At 39.5% G+C, this 21,844-nt stretch overlaps 2 protein-coding genes across 2 annotated transcripts; both read left to right on the top strand.

The window, feature by feature from the left end:
- The first annotated feature begins 713 nt into the window (after positions 1-713).
- Positions 714-3,179, top strand: zgc:92907 (uncharacterized protein LOC436733 homolog). Its single transcript, XM_044040117.1, has 4 exons — positions 714-928; positions 2,114-2,276; positions 2,682-2,820; positions 2,902-3,179. Exons 1-4 carry the CDS (start codon positions 848-850, stop codon positions 3,011-3,013), a joined length of 495 nt encoding a protein of 164 aa, XP_043896052.1. The 5' UTR covers positions 714-847; the 3' UTR covers positions 3,014-3,179.
- Positions 3,180-6,454: 3,275 nt separating this feature from the next.
- Positions 6,455-19,867, top strand: sesn4 (sestrin 4). The gene is made up of 9 exons (XM_044039841.1): positions 6,455-6,673; positions 13,088-13,285; positions 13,413-13,595; positions 14,260-14,505; positions 15,063-15,177; positions 15,392-15,516; positions 16,270-16,436; positions 16,553-16,697; positions 17,864-19,867. Exons 1-9 carry the CDS (start codon positions 6,608-6,610, stop codon positions 17,951-17,953), a joined length of 1,335 nt encoding a protein of 444 aa, XP_043895776.1. The 5' UTR covers positions 6,455-6,607; the 3' UTR covers positions 17,954-19,867.
- The last annotated feature ends 1,977 nt before the right edge of the window (positions 19,868-21,844 follow it).

Genomic DNA, 21,844 nt, shown 5'->3' with positions numbered 1-21,844 from the left:
AAGTGGGACCATATGCAGTCAACAAGAGGGACACGTTTACAAAAAAAACAAAAAAATGTTCCCTGTGAGTGGTTCTTGGCATTGCAAAAGCCGTAAAAACTATTATGTGAGAACCCTGATAAATTCTGATTGGCTCTATACAGGAAACTGTGACAACCATACAGTATGTCTGTGGTCACAACACTGTAGGAAGAAATACCCACAGAGGACCATGTAACTCAATCTTGCTTCCAGAGTTTATTAACTATAAAACACATTCATGCTTCAGGGAGTCATAAAGATAAGAGGAAAAGACAAAAAAAAAACTATATTACAGTGAATGAGTCAATAGCTGAGCTGCTATTGGTTAGTGTTTGAGTCAGCGTAACAAAAGGCATTTATTGTCCTTCATATCCATGGTGCTGTTGTGCACACCACGTCTGATTAGTTTATACCAAAAATCACAATAAATTGTAATAATAGGGTCATTAAGCCACAACTTAAGATACTCCAGGAAATATTTGAATGTTTTTGTATGTTATTAAAGGGTCGTGTTGCTTTACTGTTGTATTTCCAGTCTTTTTGTGACGCTCGGAACATTAAAAACAGTGTTTACATGTGAACTTGTCCTTTACAACGAGCTGTCAACTGGTATTTTTCCACGCCGCAGCCTCGGACACGCTGCAGTGATACCTCCGCGCCTGCAGGTGGCAGCACGGGGGCCTTTAGCAGCGGAACTGACTGACGCGGAAGCAGCTATGACGTGTGTTGCTGCAAGATTGAGGAGGAGGTGGCTTTGAACTGTCAACATTTTTATACAACTACAATTAAAAGCAACAACAATTTAAAGATTAGAAATTGACCCGATATGAAGACGGTGTTTGTAACTGTCGGCACCACGAGCTTCGATGAGCTAATCGAACACATCACTTCCTCGGAGGTCGTTCATGTGAGTGCCGGCAAAGCGTCTCTACAAATTTGTATAATACTATGTGTTCATTCATTTTTACAGATTATATGGCCAAGGTCCATTTAGATTCCTCAGCTTCAGGGTGCATTCTGTCCAACACTGTCCTAACTGACATGAACAGAGCAATCATTAATGTGATCAGTTACACCTGTGCTTTTCCTACTAAACTAAACTCACTATCAAAATGAGTTCCTATTCTATCAGTTAAAGTTAAGAGAGGTCGATCAATTAAGTAGGATTTTTTTTATGGCTGATTCCAACCAGTAGAAATCACAGCAGCCAAAAGCCGATATTTGATACTGCCTTGTTTTTCTCTGGAAGAAATGTTTGGCTGGTTCCCTCGGGTACTACCTGGACAGGTATTTGCCTAATTCCCAAATCCATGTTTTTGGACTGTGGGAGGAAACCAGAGAAACGCACATGCACATACTGGGAGAACATGCAACTCCATGGGTCTTCTTGCTGCAAAGGCAAGAGTGCTGAACACTACACCAACCGTGTGGCCCTCCATCTGATAAATAAAACACAAAATTGCTTATTTAGACAACTGTAATGATTTGTTTCTCCAATTAGCATCCTAAACAACCATTCACTCTCACCCGCGGTCAATCAAGTATCCAATTTGCCTAATCTCAGATTGTGTGTGTTTTGGGACTGTGGGAAGAAACTGGACAACCTTAAGTTAAAAAAAAATATAGAATAAATTCTAAATACATGAATCAGGTAATAATTTTTACTAATGACATTGATACTGGGCCACACGGTGGTGTAGTGGTTAGCACTCTCGCCTTGCAGCGACAAGACCCCTGTTCGAGCCCCGGTTGGAACAAGGGCCTTTCTGCATGGAGTTTGCATGTTCTCCCCGTGTGTGCGTGGGTTCTCTCCGGGTACTCCGGCTTCCTCCCACAGTCCAAAAACATGCAATGTGGGGAATAGGTAAATTGGACACTCTAAATTGACCGTAGGAGTGAGTGTGAGAGTGAATGGTTGTTTGTCTCTATCTGTGTGTGGCCCTGCGATGGACTGGCGAACTGTCCAGGATGTACCCCGCCTATCGCCCGATGTAGCTGAGATTGGCACAGCACCCCCCGCGACCCTCTGGTGGAGGATAAAGTGGTTAGATGATGACTGACTGACTGACATTAATACTTCTTTTCTCTGTAGGCTTTAAAGGCTCGTGGATATGAGCGTCTGGTTCTTCAGGTTGGAAGAGGATCTCTTCTTCCAGCTGCTGACAGCTGTACTCACATCACACTGGAGGCTTTTCGATTTAAAGACTCCATAGCAGAGGACATGAAGCAGGCTGACCTCATCATCAGCCACGCAGGTCAGTAAAACATCACAAATCCTGCCAGTGATAAACACAGAATACACATTACTTTTTATATTACACTTGCTCCTCAATAAGTCCAATAAAGACATGTCGCATTAGACTTTTTCGCTGTTCCTTCATAAAGAAAAGCAAGTGCAGCGCACGTGAGCAGATTGCAAACATGAAACAGAAAAGTGATGTTTAACTGCAGCAGATGGATATGAAATAAGTGCATCGGATATCATGTAGCAAAAAAGTAAGAGCAAAACATCTTCACACAGAGCAGCTGTTACTTTGGCATCACTGTACCACTGCGTGACCCTGTATGAATATCAATGTTTTATATTTATTAAAAGAAAAGAAAGAAGAAAGTCTTCTTGTAGCTTGGTTCTAGTTGTGAATAAAGGTCTTTTTTTGCAGGGGCAGGAAGTTGTTTGGAGGCACTTGGTGCAGGCAAACCTCTGCTGGTTGTGGTCAATGACAAGCTGATGAACAACCACCAAATGGAGCTGGCCAGACAGTTACACCTGGACTCTCACCTGCTGTACTGCACATGCAGGTATGTGTTTTCTTACAGCCCCCACTACAGTTCATGCAGACAATTTAGCAAAACAAAGTGACAAGTTCATCTTTCTTTCAGTACACTGACAGAGACTCTCTCAAACATGGATCTCTCTGTTCTTCAGCCCTTCTTACCTGGACAGCCGAAAAACTTTGCAAACTTTCTAGACAGAGCCCTCGGTGTGCAGTGAAACTGTATTTAAGATGTGGATTGTGATGCTGCTCAACCATTGAGTCTTTTAGACTTAGACTTCCTTTTATTATTATTATTTTTTATTTTTGTATGTGATAATACTAATAATGATAATAATGTCCAATTTCAAATCCTTACAAATCCCACAAATTATGTCTACATTTTTTAAATGTGTACATTTGAAGTAAAGAAAACAGCTATATATCAACATATATAATAATTAATTGATTTGAGTGTTTTTACAATAATTAAAACAAGATTGTTGATTTGTCAGCTTCTTAAATGGGAATATTTTCTTATTTCTTTGCTCCATAACAAGACATATAAGTCTGTGACTGCATTTCATTTATTTGTTTTTAATTCATTCTATTGAATCCTACTGCTACATATCATTATTTTACTGTTGTGCCAAGAGCTCTCGTTGGGCAAGTGCACATAAAAAATGTAAATAGAGGTCATGGTGTACAGTAATCTAACCCACATTGTGCATGACTTTCAGAATATTAATTCACTTCTGTCTAATTTCCATATTTAGAGGCCAGACGATTAGCCAGGTTGGTGTAAATGTTGCTGACAATTACATTTTAGATTGATTATTGCTTGTGAACCCAGTATTTCATTTGAACTATAATGTAGTTGTCAGCAGCTATTATTTGCATTACTATTACTACTGGTTTATTTTTTTTAGATAGAAAGGCACCAGTAACTTTCATAACCATGTAAATTTACAAGCCTTGAAGCAGATTGTCTGCAGCAGCAGAAAACCACACCGACTGACGCTTTATTAGCTGTCCCATGTACCTAAAAGCGTTGGCCTTTGAGTGTAAGACTATCTTGGTCTGTCTGTGTTTTCTGCACAACTGAAGGCGAGACGATGCTCCCAAACATATTTTCTGAGCTCAGATAAGACTCACCGCCATCTGCTTCAGTGATCAGTGGTTGTCATAAATCATCTAAATCCCAGTGAAAAAGTCTGTCCTGTGTGTTTCGTTAAACAGCCCAAGAACATAAATTTCAGGTGAAGTATGAAATGTGTTGTTAGGGCTGTTGATAACAGATTCTGAGATACTTACAGCCTTGAGGACAGATTTTAGAGATATTTTCAGTTGTTGATTAAATACTTTTAAGTTATTTCTATTAAAAGCTCAATCCATATTCAGACACACATTCTGTTTAAGTACAGGATAGGTTTCCTTTTCATCTGGGGTGAGATTTGTTTAGATTTCTTCATTCTTTTACCAAACCGCTATCTTTAACTCAGGGGACAAATGCAGTTTAAACTACTTTCCCTACATCTTTTAATGACAATCTGAGTATAAAATCTCTAACACTTTCAAGTATAGTTTGTCTGTTGTGTACAGTATGAATAAAACACCAGAAGGGTGACAGACTTCCTTCTTAGGAAAGTCCCTGTTTTTTTCTTTAAGATTTTCGGTGGAAGTTGAGGACTCACTGTGATATGAAACTGACAGAGACATGGGACTTTCTTTACTTCCCTTCATCAGCGTGTCAGTGCAATAAAACACAGTATTATTGAAGCACAATCACTTTAGTTTCAGATTCTGTGGTTACATCAGACATCTGCTTTACCACCTCTGCTTGACTAAGGAAGTGTTTTTTAACAACAGAATGTGACATAAGACTACACACGAGATGAGGCATGACCAAAATGCCACCATGTTGCTGCTTTACAAAATATTATATAATTTTATAAGTATCACAATAAGTATCACAACCTTTGTCAAATACCTTTTTACTGTAAATGTTTTAGTCACAAGCTTTTGGTGTTTGTCCCAATTCAATTTCAGCTGGAGTTATTTGGTTTGGACTGGTTTTGCCTTTCCCAACATTAAGATTCACATGATGTTTGTGCAAACTGCATGTTGATTTAATAAGGACAAACACTAGCCTAGTGTTTTCTGCAGGGACACTTCTCCAGCTTTATTTGCATTTTAAACCTGTGTTATTTCACACAGCGGGTTATTATTTGTGTATATTCCATGACAGTATTGTCCGGTTCTGGGCAAAAATCAAAACTGCTGTATTGTACACTGGCTATAATTCCCATATTTATTATGAATTTTACAAACTTCCGCATGTTTTGTGCACACCTCCAAGTTTTCACAAGACAAATCAAACTTCCTGGGTCTGAGGTTTTCTCAAGAAAGATCTGTATAATGTAGTACTGAGCTTTTGTGTAACAAAGTGTGTACAGTGTGACTGAGCATGTAGGAGTTTGCAAGAAAATAACAGAACAGTGTCCCGAGAGCAAATAACTCAAATAGAAGTCGCGACTGCTGCGCTCCTCAGACAGAAAAACAACATGATTGAAACCAACGCAATACCAAGATTTCTGATAAAGAACAAACGCCCCATTCATTAAGACAAGAATGAACTGAATAAGCCCATACAAACAGCAACAAGGCAGAGGGTCAATCAAAGCAGCCTGAATGCAGTGGTCAGTCATGGACATCACATGGCACGAAGGGCTGTTTTCAGTGTTTATGTGTTGAGTTCAAGAAACAAACATTATTGGAAGCATGTTTTCTTTTACTCCTAGGATGTTTCAATGATGTATGAGAGCAAGATTTACACATGTTCATTCAGAAAAGATTTTTTTATTAGTCTTACTGTTTAATTCCAATTTTTTCCAAGTCAGATATCAATACATTTTGACCCAAGTTGATTTGGCAGTTTAATATTGTTTTTTTCCTGGTTTGAGGTCAGTGCTCTATTTTCAAAAAATATGTGGTCAATTTACTTTAATTGAGTCTACTCTTGGTGTTCTAGCAAATGCAAAAAAAATCCTGATTGTGTTACCTCAGCATGGACATGGACCCTATGCCTGAAAGCCACTGTTTAAAGATGTCACATGGAGTTAAAGGTGAACTTGTTTTTAACTTTGTAGCAGAAATAAATAAATACATTAATTAATAATCATTCTGATGTTTTGTTTTTGTCTTTCTGAGTTTTCAATCACCTGAATGTATGAATTGATGTTTCATTACCACAGAATGAGGCCTTACATTAGGAGAGGGTCCTCTACTGAGACCGCCATGTTGCATTAATGTTTGTTTAATGGACAAACTAAACACCTTTTAGTTTGTACTTTGTTAAGTACTGAAACAAAGTATTTGTACTTTCTTACAGTACAACACTGCACAAGATTATAACTCGAACCCTTATCTTCTCGTTACAATGGAGAAAAACCACGTCTGGTCGCCCATGTTGGCCCCATCATGACCTGGTACATGAAGTTGCTCTGCTCTGCTCTGCCTCGGCCTGTTTATGCCTCCTCTCCTCGCTGTTATTTGCAGATGTTCATTAGCATATGCATGTGTAATCCAACAGTGAGCCAGCTCCTGCCCCGCCCCCGTCTGAACGGTGATTGGCCACACTGTTACCGGAGCTGTCAGCTCTGCTCCGGGAAGCTTTTCTCTCCTCGCAGTCCGGTCTGGAGCTGAGCAGCGGCGGGCAGACAGCGGCCAGCAGGAGACCCCCCCCCCCCACCTGCCTTTGTCTGCTGGATTAGGAAGCACCAAGAGAAGAGACAGAGCCGCATCCATGCAATAGCACACCTTTTTTTTGGAAAATGATAATCTGTGCGAATAAAATGGAGTATCCCCTGAGAAGCCAGTGTCAGCGAGTCCAGAAACAGGTAGGTTAAATGTGACGACAAAAAGCCACTTTTAACACAAATGGAGCTAGCGGCTAACGGAGTAGCCTGCGTAATGTTCATTCATTTTGCCGAGCCCTCGATTTTATATCAGAGGGAAATTAAAATTTTATCTTACCCACCGTTTTTTTATCTCAACTTAAATGGGAACATCAGCGCAAAAAACGTCGCCGGTGTGAAGATAAAAGGTTGAAGCGAAGACTTTTTGTGAGTCGCTAAACTTTCACTCGCAGGGGCTCGAGCCGACTAGCAAAAACTTCTCGGCTAGCTATCTCAGCTAACGGTTTGTGGATCAAACACAGTCGCGTTCAAAAACATTTAAAACTACACGTAAAATGTGTATTCATTTTGTAAGTTTGAAGACGAGAGCGCCCACTTTTGCTTTAACACTTTGGGACATTTGTTAGTTTCCATGCTCCTCGGTTAAAATGTCACGTAAAGCTCGCAGCGTTTCGTCACAACATTAATGCTAACATTATCAGGCTATATTAACATAACAGGCGACTCGAATACGCATTTTCCCTGTGGTTAACTGTGTTTTTGTTTGTTTTTGAATTGTGAATTAACACCACAATGACTACAGCAGCAAGGCATGATTCTTCCTTTGTTGTTTCACCAAATCACATATGGGATTTAACCAAAGCCTTTGTTAAAATGCGGTTTGTTTGATGATATATTATTATATGTTTTATTTGAGACAATAGTTGATTGTATAATTCAGTGAGAGCGGAGGTGGTTGTTGCAGCTGTAGGTGAGGATGACATCATCTGATGATTTGGGAGATAAATGTCTGAAGTAAAAGCAGCGCACTTAATCTATTTATCATGATAATAAAAAACGAATCGACACAGCTGTGTATGAGAGTTTTTAATCAGCGAGCATTAACGAGGATTGTTCCGTGTTTTGCTGCTGGATGACGGGATACTTTTATTGTGCTGTTTTTGCTGTCTGAACTGGACTGCCAATCAAAGTTGTTTTTCTCCTCAGTCGCTGCATTTTCGGCTTGCAACAGAGTGGGGGCGCTGTCTCGAGTGCACTCCAGCAGGACATGTTTGCTGCAGCTTAGAGTCCAGAAATTGAGCAAAACAGGGAGGAATGCGGGGAGCAAGGGATTCAAAACCATGCACTCTGGCATCAAGTCCAAATTTGTCTTACTTTACAACACCATCACCTCCCTGTTTGCTGTTCATATGCACTTGTTTTTCTCTTATTGTTCACCAAGCAGTTTTGTGTTATGCACAGTTATCTATAAGTGGCGCCAGTGCCTGTGTAAAGGTACATGTATGTTGCTGAAAAAGACACTTGTACAGTGTCTTGAAGCAGTTGCACACCAAAGCTGGTGAAATGCACAATTGAAGGTGTTTGAACACCTTTGCATTTGATCTCATGGCTTGTTTGTGAAGGAAATGGGTAATAAAGAGAGCTGCAATTTACGATTATTCTTTATTATCAATTAATCCGTCCATTGTTTTCTTTATCAGTTACTTGGTCCATAAACTGTGAAATGATGGAAAATGTTGATCCCGGTTTCCCAAACCTCAAAATGACGACGTCCTTTAATGTCTTGTTTTGTTCACACAACAAAGATTTTGAGGTTACTGTCAAAGAAGAGATTGATTAGTCATTCCAACTCCAGTGTGAAAGTCTTATTAATTGCATATCACCTGCTCTCTACCCTGCTTCTTTGTTTTCTGATTGGTCCGGTCATTCATCAATAAACAGTATGTGGATTCAGGCGTGCTATTTTTTTCCTCATCCTGCAGCACAGTGTTTGTGGTTTTTTTTTGGTTGTGTTGTATGTGCTGTCCTACCCAACACTCTCCCCACCTCCCCATAAACCTCTCTTCAAACCTCTTTTGGCTGCAGCTGGTTTGTTTGTGCTACTCCCTCAGTTCAGGTTGCAGAGCCAGAATCTGCTCTGGCTGCTTGTGTTTCCGGCAAATTTCTTTTTCTTTTTTTTTTCTGGTGGGGGGCACTTGCCACTTGGACACTGGTGTATGATAAGGATGGACCCCTCCAAACTCAATCGGAATGCAGATTGAATGTCCTTCTCCTCTTTCTGCAGCGTCCCCCCTCCCTGCAGCCCTCCATTACTACCACACACATGTTCAGACACTACATAAGCGCACACACATCTCATCTCAAGCTGACACATTTACCCTTGAAGGGCTGGTGGCATAATATTCCTGTTCTTTGTGTGTCGTCCTCACAGTCCTGCACTCTCCTTCATATACCTGCTCGCACAGTGCTGCTGTTTTGTTTGTCAGGCTGCTATCAAAGCCGGTCTTTGTCTCCACTTACCTTTCCTCTCCTCGGTGACGTCATGGCTGTTTTTCATTTCATCCCTGCCTCTTGCTTTGCGCTGATCAATAAACAAATGACCTCTTCTGTGTTGGGAGGGGAAGGTAATTTTTTTGAATGTCAAATGACCTGCACCTGTAATTCTTTCCCACAACAAGCCCTCTGTGGGGTGTTGTGTTTTTTTAATGTCTTGCAGCCAGACCACAAGTTTGAATTCATCTTTTGATTTTAATACAGCAGCTCTAATATCAACTCAGCCCTCCTGTTTTTTATCACCCTCAGGCTTGTGTTTGACTTGAAAAAAATTGCTCTTTTAAGATCAGTTGCTGCTGGGCCAACTGTAAGCAGAATTCATTAGTTTATTTGTACAAAACCTAGATGTGCTTTTGCTTTTTCAGACCATTTGCATCAATATAAAGTCAACATAAGTCTGTACTACCAGACAATCATCTAAAGGACTCATCCTTATTACCTGCTTATTTTCTTTAATTTCCATGTGGACAGTAAGGAGTATATAAGTACATAAGTACTGATTTATGCTGTATTTGGCAAATTATGTCTTCCTTAACCACCTTGCCCTTTTGTATATTAGTTATGATCATTTTTATTGATTGTTTTTGTGGTAAATACATATATAAATATATATTATTATATTAATATAATATATGATATATATTATATTTATTATGAAATGGTCCACTAATTAATTCAAGTAGTAAAAAAGGATGATAAACATACAGTTTTAAACATAACAGCTCAGGAAATTCAAAGATGTTACAAAGTCCTGGTAAATTCACGCATTGCCATAAACATCCGTCTACTTAACCAGGAGGTTCAGCTGAGCTTTAATTTTGCTTTCATGTGTACGTAGGCGTCTGCATAAAAAAAATCTATATGATGTGTCATTTCCTGATGCACGTCCACTGTAGTTCCTGTTTCAATTTGACAATGCTGTTGTATTTGTCCAGACATGTTTGTGCAATTTCCCAAAAACACCATTTTTGATTGTTTCATGCCTCTAATGGCAGATCCCATCAAGTGAGTAATGTTGTGTTTTTCCACTTGTCTTCTCTGTTATTATTTATATTTTTCTCTCGATAGCAGAAAACCTACAGTTGGTTTATCACTTGACTGAACAGCACAGTGAAGCCGGTGTGGGCAGTGGAGTCACAGTGAGGGCATGGTGTTTTTACTGCAGCATTATCTAGCAGCAGCATTAACAAATAAATGATTACATGTTAAAACAGAGATTATGGTTCCCTGATTCTATCTGGCAAAGCTAGATTTCGGAGCTACTAAATTGATCAAACATACAGTATGTGCCTTGCTTAGTAACACTTTTGTGCCCAAGTTATGTCTGTGCCTTAGTGGGACTATGAAGTGTGTTATCGCCTATCTAATTAAAACATTTTCCCTTTGGTAAACCAGAATGCTTTTATTGGATTGTATGATGCACTGTGATTTAAGATTCTGTACTCATGGTATGAGATTTTGGACTTTTTTTGTGGTTCCACATTCAGAATAGAATCACCCTAAATACGACTGACCTTTGTAACTTGGTAACTTTTTTTTTATGTGGACAAGAAAGCCTTTAGATACCATGGTACATATGAATCTGATCAACATGTTTTTGTACCAGCATACCAAAGATCTTTACAGTTATTCATATACGTAAACTGTTTGTATTATTGAGTTACATTTCTATTAAATATAATGCACTGTTTTATCTTGGCTCCCAATCCTAGTAAGATTGAAATCTGTTCAATATTTATAATATGTTATAGTGACAATTGTAATAAATTGGATTTACAGCACTATATGCCAATATGCATACAATAGACAACTGAAGAGTGAGCAGTTTTAAGGTTAAATTAGTCAATTATACAGTCTTCTTCTACAATGACTGACTGAAAAATGGGATAAGTGGTATTTTAAGTCCTCAAAAAGTCATACTCATGTTTATGGTTTAGTGCTCTAAACAGTCCTCCTTTCTTGATGGTGCCGTAACCTAGATTCTGTTGAGCCGCATACTAATCAGTCACTGTTTTGTTTGCAAAGAGATACTTGTGTGAATGTGCTCTTGTCAATAGCTCTTTGATTGGCAGGCACCTGTGTGCTCTATGTTCCCTCTCTATAACGTCTCTCACGTACGTTGACAGACAACTCTTTGGTCAGGGAATGTGTCCGAGCTGCGTCTTATTTAGTGTCGACTCCCATTGCAGACTTGCTGCTTTTTTATCCTCTTGGTCCTTCCAGCACTTTGTCTAATGCGCTTCATGTAAACTATTAGATTAGGGAAGTATAAACACCAGTATAAGACTTGAGATTTGTTTGGCGTGAGATGCGTGAGGATGTCTTCAAAGATTTGAGCATGTCTGTCTGTATGTAGGTCAAGAGGTGGTGGCTGTTGCAGGATCAGGAGGAAACCTTTTTTTCACTGTAGGCAGGGAGAAGTGACATATCTCACGTGGTCACCAGCCAGATTAACGGTGCTGAATGTCAAAGAGCTGTATGGAGTTAAAGGCTCAGTACTCGCTGTTTGCCCCCACAATCTTTGAGATACAACAAGTTGAGGTGTCACTGATGAAACAGGTCAGGGCACTCTTGAGATATTATCCTGTAAGGTGCAGTGTGAAATTGAAAGCAGTGGGTGGCAGTAGAGGCCACTTGACACACAACATGAAAATTGCCTTTACTGTTAAAGGTTTATAAAGCAGCTCTTCTAGTAGATCCTGTGTAGCATATGGTCATTATTCGAAATAAATTCATCACAATGTGTATTGTATCGTGGCCTCTGTATTTTGATGTGTATCGAATCTTGAGGTTGTAAAAAACTCTTTTAGGCTGTGCCTTAGCCAACATTCATATATATGAAACTGACGTGAGGCATTTGGCATTAGGCATTTGGCTTTCATCACTGGTGTGTACTTGGGTTTCACATACACGGGAACTAGTCCTCCGGCTAATGTGAGATGGTGAGAGAAGTTATGAAGGCCTGTGCCAATGAGGGACCCTCTCCACATGGGTCTGTTTCTCTTGGCCTCGGGCTCGTCCGCCCAGTCTTCAGTGTTTGTGTGTCAGGTCTCAATCGCTTCTTTGCTGCTGCCGAGCTTCCCTCTTTAAGGCCTCCTCAGCCCAACTTTCACATTAGCTCCTTTATCTGTGGTTCCAAGTTCCTCCCTGCATTTAAATCCCCCTTTCAAAAAAAAAACTTGTATGGTTTTATTTCCCCTGGTTTGATCAGTGCACCAGATTGTTTTTTTTTGTTTCTGTCTAATTTCTCCAGGGGTGTTTCATTTCAGTGGCGTTTCATCTGCATTTAATGATATTGTAGAAGATTCCCTGCTGTAGCCAACATAAAGTTAATATCTGCATGTCTGGTGAGCTGTCAGTTGACAGCTGTTATTGTAGCTTGTTTTATCTGGAGGAAAAAATGCAATTACTTGCCAGTGGCACTGGTACCACAATCTCAAGGCTGCTGCTCTTCTAAGACTGCCTCTCGTCAACTGATTTATAGTGCAGAACACAAGTACAGACCAAAGCACAGCCACAGAAGTCTGACCATATCAAAAGTCTACCTGCTTTGGCTACCAAATTAGATCTATTCATTCTAGGGCGTTCCTACTTTTTTTTTTCCTTCAAAATCTAATTCAGTGTAAAAGATTAAAGAAGCAGTTCATCCTGCACATATTCTCAGTATTTTGAAGTAAATGTCACTCCTAAGTATTATTATATAATTTTATCATTCAAAAATGATAACTCACTGTGGTCAATTTGTGTCTGGCTGCTCGGGATGATAACCAACACTTAGCCTTGATTCATTAATCTGTTGATTATGTTCCCAGTTAATAAGATTTTTCATAGAAATCACATGCTTTGGTGTGACATCTTCAAACTGTTATCTATTTTACAAAGAAAAGCATAAAATCAATTTACAGGGATTTTACAGAAAAAAATCTTAAAGCACCTGGAATGATCCTTTCTAAGTTCTTTCTTCTATTTGTTCTACAAAAACAATCAATGTTTGTTTCTAGAGATGTAGAAACTGATTTCAGTGACCAACCCTCTCCCTTCTCTCTGCCCTGACTCCTGTAGGTGGTGGTGAACGGTGAAAAGGAGCGCGTGTCACTTCTGTTTGTGAAGGCTCTGGTCAGCAGAGGGAGTGTAGACGCTGTGTTTCAACAGATGGCTTCTCACCCTCAATACTTGGAGAGCTTCCTGCGCACACAGCACTATATCCTGCACATGGATGGCCCCTTGCCGCTGCCATACCGCCATTACATTGCCATCATGGTCAGTGACCTTGCTGCTTTTGATATTACGTAGGACCTAGGATAACACCAATTGTTGTCAGATTGAAGCAATAACACACTCTTTGCTTTCTCGATTCTGTTGAACCGTTTCTCTCTGCGACCTCCAGGCTGCTGCACGACATCACTGCAACTACCTAGTGTACCTGCACTCCGCTCAATTTCTGCGAGTGGGCGGTGACCCTTTGTGGTTGCAGGGTTTGGAGGCGGCACCGCCCCGCCTTCGCCTGCTTGACCACATTAACAAGGTGCTGGCCCACCAACCCTGGTTGACTGCCTGCTCACACATTCAGGTACAGCAAAGTAATACACAGAGCAAAATGTACATTTTCTCATACATTATGTATGTATTGTGGCTTGCAACAGGGCTTCAAAAACCACTAGAATAATGTTTTTATAATTTTTTTATAAAAGTTCAATAACCCTCAATACGTATCACAACCTTTAGTGTCGCAAAATTTATAGCAATTTGATACAGTCAATTTCCCATGTTTTAAACTTCCAAAAAGTTGCAAACACATTTGTGCTGCTGTATTCAGTACCAAGCTATAACAAGCTATTTCATAAATGCAAAGCTTCTGCTGTGTAGCACATATTTTACACTCATTAAGAAGGAACAAACAGCCCAACAACATGACTCAGAGTACAGCATTTATGTGTTATATAATCAGGCTGGACTTAACATTTTTAATTTTTCCAATATTAACAAGGCTCTGTAGCAGACTGGACCCTGTACTCACATATAAAGTACCACATTATGGCCATTTTCAGGGCTCAGGTAGGGAGTTAACATTAGGAACCCCTGCTTTAGATCACTCAGGAAATGTGTAAACAAGTACAAATAAACATTAAATTTATACCTGCACGGTGAAGGTTGTTCATTTGTTTTTATTTGTACTGTAATAAAAACAAGTGTCCTTGAGGTGTTTAATTGCTTTGACCTGTGTTTCCCTCCAGACCCTGCTGAAGTCCGGTGAACAGTGCTGGTCGCTGGCTGAGCTGGTGCAGGCCGTGGTGATCCTGGCTCACTGCCACGCACTCTGCAGTTTTGTGTTTGGATGCGACACAGACTCAGACTTTGTCTCTCGCTCCAAATCTCCCAACGGTACCCCGCCGACCTACTGCCCCTTTGATGCTGCCAATGGCAACACCAACGTGCCTCAGTCATTCGCCACTCCGTCCGAACACATAAGACGAAGACGGGTAACAAATCAGAATTAACTAACTATCTAATTCCTGTCTTGCCATATGAACAATTTTCTTACTAAGTAACCTATTGAATTCATTTACATCTTCTTTTCTTTTTTTCTTCAACGCTGCATTTGTACAACACTATTATGATACTGTATTTTCTTTGCTGATAGATATTTATGAGAGATTTGTAGACATTCTTATGCTCTAAATAATGACAAAGCTCTTCCAGAAGGGCTGTACCTGTTCAGTTATTTCTTGCCTAATGTATTCACAATCATTCCTTTACTCTACTTGAAATCGACGTATCTGAGAAGCTGAAACAACATGATGTTTAGCTGTTTTGAACAATACTTGAGTTGTTGGGGAAAGTCTAGCTTAAAAATTAAAAACTACTGTAATTTAGAACATGAATATACTGAACCAATGTAGATCAACTTAGTGTTTAAATAATATAAAATAATAGGAAATAATACATATATGATTAGATTTAATGTTTCTAAATGATTCCTATAAAATCAATAATATTCATATAACATTGGTACCCGGTGTGGTGTTTGTGTCAACAGTCTCTCGACTCCAGCTGTGACATGATTTGTCTAAAAGAGAGGATTCAGAAGTCTCAGGAGCAGCACGAGAAGAGAGAGGAGCGCCACCTGCAGACCCAGACACTCCAACAAACAGGTAACCTACTTGGCTGCAGACACACACACGCACACACACACAAATAAACACTGCTTTGATGTGGCCTCTCATTTGTGATGGTTATCTTGAAGTGTTAAATTTAGTCCACATGGTGTGAAACCTGAGCAGTCGCTGCTCATCAGTCCCTCTTATTGACTTACTCGCTCTATCTCTCTTTCTCCGTCGCCTTTGCTTTCGTCACTTCTTTTTTTAGATTCCGAAGAGGAGGAGGAGATGATGTGCTTTGCAGATCCGTCTCGTTTCATCACAGACCCAGACTTCTGCTATCAGGAGTTTGCGCGTCGGGAGGAGGACCACTTCCAAGTATTCAGAGTTCAGGTGAGGACGCCGGACTTGAACATGCATCATCAGACCAGGTGGTGTTGTCGGTAAACTGAATCCATGGCCACAGGGAATATTTGTCCCAGACTGGTAGATTAGATGAACACAGCTCTCAATTCATGGTCTGTCTTAATGTTGCAGACTGCAAACGGTCACCTGAGCAACCATTCGAAGCCATTACGTCACACTTCATGGTTTTATAATTTAATCAGAGGAACTAAACTTATGTCAAAGAAAAACGACAAATAAGAACATAAACATTAAAGAGAAAAAATAATAGAACACATGTACAAGTGACTATAAAATTATACGGTGTAACTGAAAAAGAATGTGCTTAACAACAAAAGTAAGATCAGTTACCGTCTAAAGTGAACTGACGCATATTACACTGAATAGGCCTTTATCTAGCTCGACTTCCTCACTGCTCCAGTGCCACAGAGTGAGTGGACTGCCAAGTGGCCAGTGGCCAAATTAAGACTTACATTACATTTCAGCGATCAAGTAGCTCCAGGCATAGCAGCTCAATCAACATTGATTTTCCTTTAAATACACTTGTTTGGTTGACTTCCCCGAGAGAAAATGACTAATCAAGGGAACCCGCAGTTTAATTTATTCCCCTATAAGCAATATTTGCGGTTGCTGTGGTGTTCAGGATAGGATGACATCTAAATGGGTGTATACGCGTGTCTGTGAAGAGAATTTTCCCCGAGCCCATTTAAAATGGTGGTTGCTGTTGTATTGACACTGCAGGATTACTCGTGGGAGGACCACGGCTTCTCCTTAGTGAACAGGTTGTATTCGGACATTGGGCACCTCCTGGACGACAGGTTCAGGAGTGTGACCAGCCTCCCTTCAATGCACAGCTCTGACCTGAAGAGGGCGATCTGGAATTACATCCATTGTGTGTTAGGAATACGGTGAGACCCGTACTTTATTATTATTATTATCTAACAACAATAAAAACACCTGTTATCAAAAATTCCTGACTTACCATTGTAAACTTTGGTTAACAAATGTTTGTTTGTTTTTACAGCTATGACGACTATGATTACAGTGAAGTGAATCACTTGCTGGAGCGGGATCTGAAGCTGTACATCAAGGCTGTGGCCTGTTTCCCAGATACCACCAAAACACCAGTGTGTCCGCTGAGTTGGGCTCTTCTTAAAGGCTCAGAGAGGGTAAGAAGGTTTTTACTGAGCTTTTTATACAATAAATATGACATTTTCAGTTGGGTAGTTAGTTGCCAGTGTGTTTTTAAATTCTTTCCAGGTTTTTATAGGTCAAGTGTGTAACATTTAGGTAGGTAAATCTGCAGAAATGTAATATACTCTATTCTACTAATTCAGTTTTATTAATGTTCAGGGCTCCAGACTAACGTGCAAGCAAAAAACTTGGGGGCACACACTGTAAACTGACTTATATTATTGCAAGTATTCACATTTATCAATACTTTGATAATAAATGCAGAAATTACAATGTGCTGTTTTTAAATTCACAGTGTCTCATTTTATTGTTGCACCTTTGAAGAAGCAACATAAACATTAGAGAGATAAAGTATACAGACAGCACCATCACTGTCATTACAGTACAATATTAACATCTAATAATAAATTCCCCGCACGTTACTGGTATGGACAGCAGAATTTGCAGATCTGGGAATTTTTCCCCCAGGATTCCACTGAATGCGTATCCGTCGTGGGAAGTCCCTGAATCGTGTCACCGCTGTCCGGCCGACACCCATCGGCTCTCTGACAGAAAACCGTAAACTGACTGGTCGCTCATGTGCGAGTAGATGTAAAATTTACGCGCACTCAATTTTGGTCTGGAGCCCTGAAGTTTATGGTCCCTGCCTCGGGAACAACCTGCCAGAGGAGCTGAGAGCCACATAACCAATTTTGGTAACACTTTATATTAAGGTACACATATTCACCATTAATTAGGACATGACTTTTCCTGCAATTAACTCCTAATTATGACGTATTGACTGTGAATGAATGTATTGTTGTTTCTGAATAATGGTGTGAATAACCGGTCTTAATTCATGTCGTAACAGAGGTAGAATAAGGTTATGTAGAATAAGGTGTTAATACGTGCTTAATAATGACTAATAAAGGGCTAGTATGCTACTTGTATGCATTTTAGTAAGCACCTAGTTAATGGTGGATATGTGTACCTTAATATATTAAGTGTTACCCATATTTTTTAATGGTTGTTTAATCATATTTATTTGCTAATTTTTATTGTATGGCATTTTTGTGTAGGGTTTTAATTGTGCATGAAATGGTGCCATGTAAATAATGTTTCTATGTTTTGAATTCATTCATTCATTTTCTTTCCCCTTCAGATACATGTGAACTTACTGATCATGGAGGCGCGGCTGCAGGCAGAGCTGCTGTACGCCCTCAGAGCCATCACTCAGTACATGATTGCCTAAGTGCTCGTCGAGGCACACGTTGGAAAACTCTTCGCCGGTACAGAGAGACCCAGAGACGTGAGGATGCAGATGCAGTGAAGTGGGACGAGAGCAGCACTTTTTTGAAGGACACAGAAGCTCCATTGTTTTTTGTAGCCGTGCCTCATGAACATGCTTCTCTCTTTTTTCTCAGAGTTAAATGTATTTGTGTACCGTAGTGTGCCACAGTGCCCTTCCTAGAGTGAAGTCCTCATATCTAGCATCCTGGCTCTCAAGCGTTACGTGCAATTACAACTAGCGTTGTTTTTAAATTTTACTCAGTTATTATGTGTTTCCAGCTCAGTCCTTTTTGGGGAAACTGCTTCGGTTGTAGCAGCGTGTTACAGAGGCCATTTCTGTCCTTAGTTTGATCAGTCTCCTTTTTGTATTAACTATGCTTTCCCAAAAAATATCTCTGTACAAGTTGAATGAATGTCAATGGGAGACCAGGGCCTTTTTTCTTTTCTTTTGTTTTTTGGGACAATCCTAGTCAGTGTTAGAGGAGAGTGAAAGGACTGGAGGATGATTATTCTGCACTCCCCTAGCATTTTGTATTAATGCTGGTCAAGAACAAACAACAGTGACACTGCTGGAACTTATCACATCACTATAGTTTCTTTTAATACGCACTTTTAAAAACTTTATATATTTATAATGCAAGGTAGCTTGTTAGTGAGACACACGGTGTGTGGGTCTGATACCTTTTCATGTCACTGTACGTACGGGCGCGTGACAAAACCATTTTTAGACTCCTTGAACGTTCAGATTTTGCTTTTTTGTGCTCAAGTGTCCAAGTGAAGTTTCCTCTCAATCCCAGATATTTCAATGAACTATTGGAAGGATTTTGAACGACGACTGATATTTCGCAGAACACAATTCACTCCTGATAAGAAAAGAAAATTGTAACTAAACTGAGGAGCTCAGTGAGCTGTTTGCGACAGTGAAGTTTAGGCTGAGCCATTTGCAGTATGATTGCTTTTTTGTTTGTTTTCGTTTTGTACTGATGTGCGTCAGAAATGATCAAATCAGACACTTGAGTTTCAAACCAAAGGTCATTTGAAAAAAAAAAGTGAGAGCGAGTAAAAAAACTGCAGTAAAGTGATGACCTGAGCAGAAGAAAAGTGCACAGATGTAAAAGCTGCTCCGTTTATCCGTTTGAGTTGAAGTTCAGAGCTTTGCTTAAAGCTTTTTTTTTCGTGAGCTGTGTCAAAGCCGATTAGCATGTGAGAATACACGGTACAATTTGCAGAGCAGAACAATGTGCAAAATAGTTCTAGTTAATAGTTTCCTCTGTCTTTTTTATTTTTTACAGTTTTTGTAAACAATGGAGTCCTTTTTTTTGTTTCGTTTTGTTTTCTGGGTGTGACAGTAGGACCTGTTTGTTGTGCTGCAGCCTGGGTAGATGTAGAAGTGTGACCGACTGTTTAGAGTTAGACGTTTAGGTTTAGATAAAAGAAACTGAAGTTCATATCAACTAAAGCAAAAAGCGCTGTTAACACAGGTGCCTTCAGGACAAAACTGGAGCGCTGCTGTAGTGGAGGGCCGTGACTCCTGTAGGCTGAACGTTGCCGCCGGGAAACGCCTCTCCACCCGACAAGAAAAGAACTTTTAACTTGTGGCGTTTCCTGCGTAAATGGGAACCATGTTTACTTACACTGGTCGACACCATTTCTGATTTCAGACACCTTCCATAAGCCCCAGCAACTCGGCAAGAGCCTTTGACACAGATGGATGTTTAAAAAAAAAGTTTAACTTTAGCTGATTTAAGGAGAACAAAAAAAAGGACAATTAACTTAAAATAAAACAAATAAAAAAAAATAATAAGTGAAAAACAAAAAAATGCTTTTTTTGAAAATGTGAAGAAATGTTTTCTATAAAGATGCTCTATGAAAATAACTGCTGTCTACTGTTTGTCTGTCTTTCTGCTACAGAATAAAGTACATTATTGTTTGTTTAAAAACTGTTATTTAGTACTTTTACTGGATTAGTCTGATTTAACTGCCAACTCATCACAGGGCATCACATTCACTTCAAAGTAGAGGCCAAGTCGGTTACAATTGTCTTGCCCGAAAATCAGGTTTCACATCTGAAAATCCTACTGACATGCATGTCAAATCACAAATTTATTTCTAATATTCTTTAGTGCAGAATTGGTAGACAGCAGCGTCCTCTAGTGGCAGATCTGGAGCACTGCACACAACACCAACAACTCGACAAAGTGGGTTAAACTGTTTATTGAGTTTGTTTCTGATGTTCAGAACTGTCTGTCATCTCTGGCTCTTACTTTACAATGTGTAAAGAAAGAAGAAGACTGAAGAGGGGGGAGGGAGAAAAAAAAAACAAAAAATGTAACACATTTGATCAAAAAATATAAACATAATTGGCATATGCACAATTTAGGCCCACCCCACCCGTCCCTATGGAAAAAAAAAAAAGAAATAAACAGAGTAAACCCAGAACCAAAACACTAAAATACTGTATCAAAGGGGGGCAATTTTTAAAATTTTCAAAGCAAATATACAGGGACTAACTGCTACTTTAACAAAACACAAATATGTAGATAGTTGTTATTACATAGAAAGGAAGATACAAGGGAAGTTTTTTTCTTTTTTTAAAGGCGTTAACAGTAAACTAGACGCATTTAAGCCTGAAACAGCTGGTTTTCACAAACCAACCACGTTTACACGCTACACTGAGTCTGTCCTGTCAGTCTGTACGTAATATTTCCAACACCTGACCGTTAGTGAGGAACAAACAGTCGAGTAACGACCTAAAGTAAAAATAAAAATCATAAGAAAATCATGCAGTTTCAACAAGCTGGTCCATTGATTTGGGGGATTTTTTTTAATATAAAGATATTTAAATTAATTTAAGAAAAATAGAAGAGGACTATTGTGTGCCAACTTCTGCCATCACACCAAATCAAGATCTTTGTTCTGAATACAGAAAATGCAAAGGCCCTGACTTGCACCCACTGTGTCACGGCCTTCTCCAGGATGTGTCAGAAATGACATCTAGCACCTTTAAAATAACAACAATAATAATAATAATATTAATAATGATAAGAGTAAAAGAGGGGGGAAAAAAGAGAGAGTGCTTTATATAAACCAGAGGCTAACATATTCACATAGCTACAGTGAAATGATGAATATGAAGAATTTAACTGCTGGGATGTTCTGACATTATGAACAAATTCATTTACACACAAACACAACATTCTGAAATGGGCAGGGGAAGGAGAAATCACAGAATCACGTGTGTCCTGCTACAGATTAACATCATGCTATAGTGTTTTGAATGTTGGCAGTTATTAAAAACAGAAAAACATTGGACAGGCTACAGGTACTGATAGACACGACTGGAGAGATGTGACATGACATGATTCTATCTCTTTCTTCATCTCCAGGGAAACAAAACAAAAGATGTGGCGCATTTGTTTCCAGTCAGAGAAAATGTGTAGAAAAGAAAAGAAAAGAGACTTTTGTCACGTTTTCAGATCACATCTGTGCAGAGTCGTGTTTTCTTCCGAGTGGCCCTGAGAGGTAACGGTTGCATTAGTCTTGTTTTGAGATGAGAAGGCGGCACAGCCGAGGTTTGTTTATGATCATGCCACACGACAGCACAGAGTTTGTGTTATTTAGAGAAAAGACAAAAGAAAAAAGGTTCACAATTAATGCAGGAAATGAAGCAGGTCATAGGGATTTGTTTTTTTTTTTAGATATAAAAAGGGGTCTCCTTTTAACGCATCGTTCTAGCTCAGATTTTAAAGGTGACTCTTGCAAAGCTTATGTACATGGAGATACTGTGTCGGGCGAAGCGCTCCATAAATGCCTTGCGAATGCAAATATTAGTGTTCCTTTGGTTATGTAAAAA

The sequence above is a fragment of the Solea senegalensis genome, linkage group LG12 (genome assembly GCF_019176455.1).
Source record: "Solea senegalensis isolate Sse05_10M linkage group LG12, IFAPA_SoseM_1, whole genome shotgun sequence".
Taxonomy (NCBI): Eukaryota; Metazoa; Chordata; class Actinopteri; order Pleuronectiformes; family Soleidae; genus Solea; species Solea senegalensis.
Note: the sequence above shows the minus strand (reverse complement) of the source record. Positions and strands in the feature narration are given on the sequence as shown.